We start from the raw sequence: 7,327 nt of genomic DNA on the forward strand, positions 1-7,327 counted from the left end.
AGTAAAAAAGTAAAGAAGTGTCGCAATATTTCTAGTATTTTTCGTCTAATTCAAAATGAGTGTTCACTGACTAACATTGCACTGCTTCATAGTGTAGTGGAAGAAATGAATATCACTGAAGCAGATGATCACATTAAAGCATATAAAGCAAAGCTAAAAGAGTTTTGCAATTCACTTTCCATTAGTCTTTGTTTGAAGGAAAGATTCGCTTCCATTCCTCCTCTTCAATGTCAGACAGTTACTTTTGTCCTTGATTGGGAGCCTGAGGAACATTTCCTCAAAGATATTGAGGACCTTCTTGCTAAACTAGCATCCGGTAAACTACTGAAGATTGAGTGTATAAAAAGAACCAATTCAATATGTGTCACTTGCTCCTTTCCTTTCTCTGATGTTGGGTTTACTGTATTGAGGATGATAGAGAATATTCATATACTAATGGGACAAGGATTAAAGAAACTGACTATTGGTAACTTGACATTATGGAGGAGACAAGATGTTAGACAAAAGGTACATAATATGAATAATTGAATATTGTTTTATGAATATTGTATTGTATAGGAACTAAAAGAAAAGGATCAAGACTTACTACAACACACTGAGGTCAGTTAATATAATCATTCCTTTTATTAGTTACATTATAGTACCTGTACAATGTAACAATGTGTTCAGTTGATTGTAATGTGTTAATTATATGTACAGGTTATTTCTTATATTATACTTGAAGAAGCTGAATATAAACTAAGAGATACTATCAGTAGCAAAGAGAAGGTATGTCATACTACCAGACTGTGTAATCTTAATTGTATTTATAGGAAATAATTGAATTGAAACAAGAAATATCATTAATGGCTGAAATAACTGAGGTTTCACGTTAATTTTAAATTCTTCAAGTTGCATTGATCATATATATTTTGTTATTATTAGGAGGAATCATTGTTTGTTCAAAGTGATACTGAATCAGTTAAAGAAGTTGAGGTATATCTCACTAATTTATATTAATTATAATAATTATTAATAGGAAGAACCACTTTATGAAGAACTGACTGTATTGAGGTCTCAGTTTAATGAGATACAAAAAGAAAACAAAGAATTGTCAGACAAATTATCAAAAATGAAGATTGAGTATTTGAGATCACTTACTAGTAATACTGATTCAGGTTGGAGTAGTTTTATTAATTATACTAATTATTATATAATTAATAATTAATTAAAGCTGCTAGCAAAGTGAGAAGAGGAATGGCTTTTCAAATTGATGACTGCAAATTTCATCTTAAAGCAATGACAAGACCAGACTATCAGCCATTAGTAGATAATAAAAGAATAATAGAGAAATTACAAGAAAGAATAACATTAATGAATATGGAACTAATTACTGAAAGAGAACACAATGAGAAGATTATAAAAGATATTAAAGGTTTTATTGATGATGTGTCATTAATTGATTGTTGATATTTGAATAGATCATTTGAAAGAAACTGAGGAGAAGAGACAGAGAGAAAAGAAACAAAAAATTGGAAAAGAAATGTTTGGAGTAAGATTGAGATGGACAAAAGTACACTATCTACTTACTTTTATTTCATAGATTATATTATTTTGTAAGCATCTTGTTACTGGTGAATTAATTAATTCATTCCTTGAAGTACATAAAGATGAGTTACTACCCAGTGTACTGGATAAAGCTTATGAGGTTTATTGATTTATTTCTATTTATTCTTTCATTTTTATTCATTTCTTATCAGTTAATGGAATTAGCTCCTCATATTTCTATTGAGAGATGTCGTTTAGTTAAATATGATTATTCGTCCGAAGTAATGCATCAGTCCTTTGATCTTGATGAAGTATGTTTTACTATGATTTACCCTATTGTTATAATGATCGTATTATTAAATTTAGTTTCAACATCAAACTATTGGACAGATTATGAGTGTGGCTGGATATTATGGATTATTTTTAGAAACTTGTAAAGAAAATGAAACTTTTAAGAAATACAATGATGGAGGTGAGTGTGTTTATTACCATGACAATACTTCTAAATTGCATGTACATGTGTTTGATGGTGTAGGTATTAATCTAGAGGTATCAGTGGTTGATCTGTCAACTGTTGAAGTAGTACCAGCTGTACCAGTGAGAGGAGAAGAAGGTTGGACTGTTGAAGAATTAAAACAACATATAGGAGAAGTAAGAGGAAGGATATACTGTCATTTATATTGTTCTTCCTCCATTGATCTGATCCATTTCTTTATTTAGGTATTTAATATCAATTCATCATGTATGAGACTAGTATGGGATGAGTATAATTACATAAACAATGTTACTTCAGTCCGTGATGTTAGTAATGTAGGAGGTAATTTAAAGGAGGTACTTTATGGAGGAAAGAGAGCTAGTCCATTTAATTTTAAACAAGTATAGTTTTTATTTATGACACTAATACCGTAATAAAACATTGAGGAGGCCTTTTTATGATGACTCAAATAGCATGGACACTGGGGCATGCATGATCAGACTCATTTGTATTCCTCTTTCCCCTCACACACACACACACACACACACACACACACACACACACACACACACACACACACACACACACACACACTCAGTTGCTGTATGTATCATCAGATTCTAAAGATTATCAAGAAGAATACAAAGATAGTTTGATGTACAGAATTAGTCATAGTCACCCTGGGATACTACTTAACATTACAATACCTCCTCCTGGACCTATAGCCACACCCACTACAACTAACTTTACTGAAAGATCAGGAATAATAATGAAAATTATATCATTAAATGAAGAAAATAAAGAAAAAGAAAGAAGTAATAATAAATAATAAAAAATCATTATTTACATTATTATTACTCAATACAGAGATACAGGTACAAGTTAGTACCAGTATAACATTAGATCAGTTGAAGGAAGTACTAGTACCACTGATTGGTGTACCACCTACTGGTTTTAGAGTGTGTGCAATCAGAAATAATAAAGAATATGAAATGGAGGGACTGTATAAGACATTAATGGATATTAAATCTGAATCAGAGGTATGATAGCTTATTGTTTTATTTTGGCTCACTTCTCCTTTCCATTATACACTACTATAAGTACTAATAACACACACACACTCATCTCTTTATTACTTTGTATATCTACTAGTTGATAGTAAGACTGGGTAGAGCAATATTACAAGAAGGAGAGAAAAGAATTAAATTATATTTATTACAAGTTAACGATACAGAGGTACATGTACACGTATGAGAAAATTTATTATTATTATTATTATTATTATTATTATTATTATTATTATTATATTTTATTTTTTAGTTTTGTAGTTTTGTGATGGAGTCTATTTATGCTATGGATACGCCAGTGAGAGAATTGAAGAAACAAATTATTGAAGAAGCAAAAGTACTAGGAATTGACTGTGTCCTTGAATTAGACAAGTAAGTACATCATGTGACTATCACGTGACTTATTGTGTAGAATGAGATTACGTAACAAGATGGGAGTGTACCCTAGTACAGTATATCTTGATCATCAGTTGATTGATACTGACAAGTATATTATGGACATGCACATGCACATGCACATGCACATGCACATGTATGTGGATCTACTGGATGAGGATACTTATAGTAGGGAAATGCACTTTTATGTGGAACCATTGAAAGGTCAGTATATCTCAGTATGTTTTGTGTATTATACTGTACTTTATAATTATAGTAAGTTTATTTTTATTATTAGGACCAGAGATGAAGAACCATGAAGCACAGAGACAGGTGTATGTTATAAGATGGCGTCCATCACAATGTTCAGTTGATCCAATAGAAGAAATTATACTGGATAAGAGATATGATCATAAGCATGTTATTGGAAAGGTATTATTTGAAATTATAATAAGAAAACATGTATCAGTACGTATCACATTATTATTATTATTATTGTTTTTCAGCTGTCAGAATTAAGTGGAGTTCCTGCTGAATGTATCTATTATACAGCAGAGGTAAGTCATTAAAATATATCAAAGATTCTCCAGGCTCTCTCTCATTCTATTAGGGAATATTATTTCCAGTTGAGATATCATGTCTTGATATTGAGAATAAGTTGGACTGGTATTCCATCAGTTCAGATGGTTCCTCATTAGGACTATATGTTGATGGAGGTGTCATATATTACAAGTACTACTGAACACACACTCACATTATGTATACACACACACTTACATACACCTCTTACTGTTTATAATTATTTAGAGACAAGAGAGAGACAATGAAAGAGTTAACAGATAAAGAGAGATCAGAAATACATGAGGCAGAGGAAGCAAGGTCAGTAAACCTCATGTACCATCATGTACATGTACTATCAGTTAATGTAATACCTCAACACTTACACCATTTATTGTATTGTAGGTTGAAGAGAATTGAGAAATACATATCAAAGCATAGACATAGACGTAGATATTGATAATAGGATTAACTGAATGGATCAGTTTAATTTTTTAAGTGTCATATTAATTTTATACTTGTATAATTTTGTATTGCAACTGTGCCAAAATTACTTGCTACATTATGTAATAATTTCTACTCAATGAATGCAGTCATAACAGTGTCTCTATCACATTGTATGCTTCTTTTATGCTTTTTCAGTGCCTAGTGCTGTATATTGGCTGTCTCATTGCCACCATTTGTGCCATTGGCCTTTACTGTGACAGAACATCAGTGCTGTCAGATAATTTAGGTAGAAGTTTGATAATACAGTTTTTAAAAATAATATTATTAAAACAGTAATTATTACTGCTAATCACAAAGAAAGAGAAACAGAAATCCACTATAACATAAATCAACCATACACCATTCAGTCACAGTTTGCTGTCCTTTTTATAAGAATACAATTGAAGCAATAGATACATTGCACAGTCAGAGTTGGTCCAGTAGCCAGTGTGAGCTGTAATGGAGTTTAAGTAACTGTTCTCAGTTAGTCCTTCACGTAACATGAAATCAAGTCTCTCATTTAACCGATCTAGAAATAATAAATAAATAATTATTGTAATAAAAGAGATTTATTTCCCTGTGTAGTTATACATGTATACTTACCTCCAGGTGGTATTTTGGTGTCATCATCAAAAATCTGTAGGAAAAAATTCACTATAATAATGCATTACAGTATTAAAGATATTATAGTATGTAGCTATTCTTTGGAAAAATAAAATTATCTAGAAATCACTCAAGGATTATAATGTGTACTGATGTTTTGTTAATAGTTTACTTTATCAGGAGGTAATGATTTAGAAGTTTCAGCGCCATTACTAGAAGCAACACTTTTAACAACAGCTGATATTAGTGATTGTGTCCAGCTGCTGCTACTGCTGCTCTTAGTACTCTGTGTCGTTTCTGGTGTCTTGGGTCCTTCAGCTAGACTCATTGACTTCTGTGTTGGTTTGCTACTAGCAGTGTCCATCTTTACCGGCTTCACTTGAGCATACACTGGACTGATGAGTGGCTCCAAACGATACGCCTGGATTAAAATTGAAGAGTATAAAGATATCAAATTTTAATTGTAACATCAAATACTGGCACAAGTACATGTATAAGATAAATACAGTAATAATACCATGCACCATCTCATAATAGCAGGCTCTACATTTACTCTATAGTTGATGCTAAACTCACCACTGGATCTGAAGGATGGTGTACATTATGAATTCTTTTACAAATAGCAGAAGGGAGCAGTGAATCAGCTCCTTTGCTTCCCTTCACTAGTGGGCTGTGTTCCCTCAGCATTAAGAAGATACCTAATGGAGACCCAACAGCAAACAAGTGATCAACTTTAAACTTTAAAGAATTGAAGTCTTTCTTTATCCCTAGCTCTGACTCAAGTTCAGCTACTCTTATTCTTAACTTCTGCAGCTCTTCAAACTTTTCATCTGACTCATTTTTAAATGGATGATCTGGAGGGAAAAGAACAACTGGTAATTTTTAAAACTCTTCAGACTTGATATATACACGTAACTCTTTCCTTTCCTTCAATCTCTCTTTTTCCTCTCTTTCCTTTCCACTCAAATTATATGCCCCTTTTCTTCACTTTTTCTCCCTCCCTCTCTCTCTCCCCCACCTGTTAAATCAACCTCCATTGGAGTACAATCCCTTTCCTTTCTCTCCAGTAGTCCATTGATATGGCAGGTCTCATACATCAGGTCATAACACATTACGCTGCCAAGGGAATGAGCAAACATTGATACTGTCCCATTGTTTGAAATAAAGTCAGGATTACGTCTTATAAATTCGTCATATTTCTTGTGCAGCTGCCAACGCAGACCATCAAGAATCTACAACAGGTATACATCATTGTTAGTATATCAATAGTAATGGTAGTGTGTGTGTACAGGTGGTTCATACAGTATTCATATAATAGTTTATTAAATGGTGGCAGCTGCTAACCTCAGGTCCGAATCGAGGGCTAACATAAAACATAATGTCGAGTACAGAGTCATTCAAGATAGAACGTAATGCCTTCACACCATGAGGAGTTATACTGGCCACTGCACCTGAAGAGAAAATTACCATTATATGGACTTATAGTACAGGGTATTTCGTCAAAAATGAGGAGAGATTTCCCCATTTTTATAATTTTATCTGATACATATACATGTTCTTATGTTGTGTTTCAAATTTGAGCTGATTCCAATTAAGTTTGTATTTTTTATGAATTTTTGAAGTTGCTCCAAAATCGGGTCAAAGTCACTGTTACTTATTAGTAACGCGGTAGCGTTATTAGTAACGCGGTAGCGTTACTAAGTAGGATTCACCCCCAAACAAAATGGCTGCCACGACTTTTGCAGCCTTGCTATACCGGGAAACAGTGGCGGATCTGGGTGCAAGTTAATGGTAGGGCCAGGAAGTGGGTGTGTCCACTTTTCAACCAGTTATTTTATGGTTATGCATCTTTTGGCCATTTTTATGATGGGTTTCAACAATTTCCTCATCTATGCAGTGCCAGAATGCTCTTCAAGCACTTGTAGGTACTCTGGTGTGGCTTGTGGTTGGCTTTATCAAAACTTGAGGCAGGGAATTGCTTACATTGCATCTAATGAATCTCATTACTGACTTCTGATGCCCGGGCCATGGCCCGTCTAGGCCCGGGCCCAGATCCGCCACTGCCGGGAAAACGAGCTCCTATGCTTACCAGACTTCTTAGAGGACCTTATCTTGACCAGAGGACTCCATTGGTACCCATAGCATGGCTCTAGGCTCTGTCTAAGAGAAAAGCCAAAAATCGGCGAACCGGCCGTTTTGTTCAGCCACCTTTTTTCATCTTCATCATCATCAAGTC

At 33.6% G+C, this 7,327-nt stretch overlaps 3 protein-coding genes and 2 long non-coding RNA genes across 6 annotated transcripts in view; 4 read left to right on the top strand and 1 right to left on the bottom strand.

Moving 5' to 3' along the window:
* Nucleotides 1-2,692, top strand: part of LOC109586854 (ubiquitin carboxyl-terminal hydrolase 47-like) — a 15,646-nt gene extending 12,954 nt beyond the window's left edge. Inside the window, exons 5-13 of the mRNA XM_020003085.1 lie at nucleotides 925-975; nucleotides 1,019-1,157; nucleotides 1,214-1,414; nucleotides 1,461-1,531; nucleotides 1,583-1,687; nucleotides 1,740-1,838; nucleotides 1,894-1,999; nucleotides 2,063-2,178; nucleotides 2,248-2,692. Of these exons, the coding sequence (XP_019858644.1) occupies nucleotides 925-975; nucleotides 1,019-1,157; nucleotides 1,214-1,414; nucleotides 1,461-1,531; nucleotides 1,583-1,687; nucleotides 1,740-1,838; nucleotides 1,894-1,999; nucleotides 2,063-2,178; nucleotides 2,248-2,409 (1,050 nt within the window). The 3' untranslated portion in view covers nucleotides 2,410-2,692. The remainder of the gene's footprint in view (nucleotides 1-924; nucleotides 976-1,018; nucleotides 1,158-1,213; nucleotides 1,415-1,460; nucleotides 1,532-1,582; nucleotides 1,688-1,739; nucleotides 1,839-1,893; nucleotides 2,000-2,062; nucleotides 2,179-2,247) is intronic.
* Nucleotides 496-830, top strand: LOC109586873 (uncharacterized). The gene is made up of 4 exons (XR_002187256.1): nucleotides 496-507; nucleotides 559-600; nucleotides 700-768; nucleotides 813-830. It is a non-coding gene; the product is annotated as an uncharacterized LOC109586873 (long non-coding RNA).
* Nucleotides 2,693-3,500: 808 nt separating the features above from the next.
* LOC109586648 (ubiquitin carboxyl-terminal hydrolase 47-like) lies at nucleotides 3,501-4,462 on the top strand. Its single transcript, XM_020002852.1, has 5 exons — nucleotides 3,501-3,669; nucleotides 3,743-3,777; nucleotides 3,951-4,001; nucleotides 4,055-4,176; nucleotides 4,408-4,462. Exons 1-5 carry the CDS (start codon nucleotides 3,501-3,503, stop codon nucleotides 4,460-4,462), a joined length of 432 nt encoding a protein of 143 aa, XP_019858411.1.
* LOC109586811 (uncharacterized) lies at nucleotides 4,283-4,590 on the top strand. The gene is made up of 2 exons (XR_002187234.1): nucleotides 4,283-4,323; nucleotides 4,408-4,590. It is a non-coding gene; the product is annotated as an uncharacterized LOC109586811 (long non-coding RNA).
* A 160-nt stretch (nucleotides 4,591-4,750) lies between these two features.
* Nucleotides 4,751-7,327, bottom strand: part of LOC100640606 (phospholipase DDHD1-like) — a 5,253-nt gene continuing 2,676 nt past the window's right edge. For both annotated transcript variants that reach the window (XM_020003115.1, XM_020003112.1), the window contains exons 7-12: nucleotides 6,436-6,542; nucleotides 6,110-6,323; nucleotides 5,668-5,945; nucleotides 5,264-5,512; nucleotides 5,092-5,125; nucleotides 4,751-5,017 (exon numbers count right to left, since the gene is read on the bottom strand). In XM_020003115.1, the coding sequence (XP_019858674.1) occupies nucleotides 4,857-5,017; nucleotides 5,092-5,125; nucleotides 5,264-5,512; nucleotides 5,668-5,945; nucleotides 6,110-6,323; nucleotides 6,436-6,542 (1,043 nt within the window). In that variant the 3' untranslated portion in view covers nucleotides 4,751-4,856. The remainder of the gene's footprint in view (nucleotides 5,018-5,091; nucleotides 5,126-5,263; nucleotides 5,513-5,667; nucleotides 5,946-6,109; nucleotides 6,324-6,435; nucleotides 6,543-7,327) is intronic.

Source organism: Amphimedon queenslandica, unplaced genomic scaffold (genome assembly GCF_000090795.2).
Source record: "Amphimedon queenslandica unplaced genomic scaffold, v1.1 AMPQUscaffold_13513, whole genome shotgun sequence".
NCBI lineage: Eukaryota > Metazoa > Porifera > Demospongiae > Haplosclerida > Niphatidae > Amphimedon > Amphimedon queenslandica.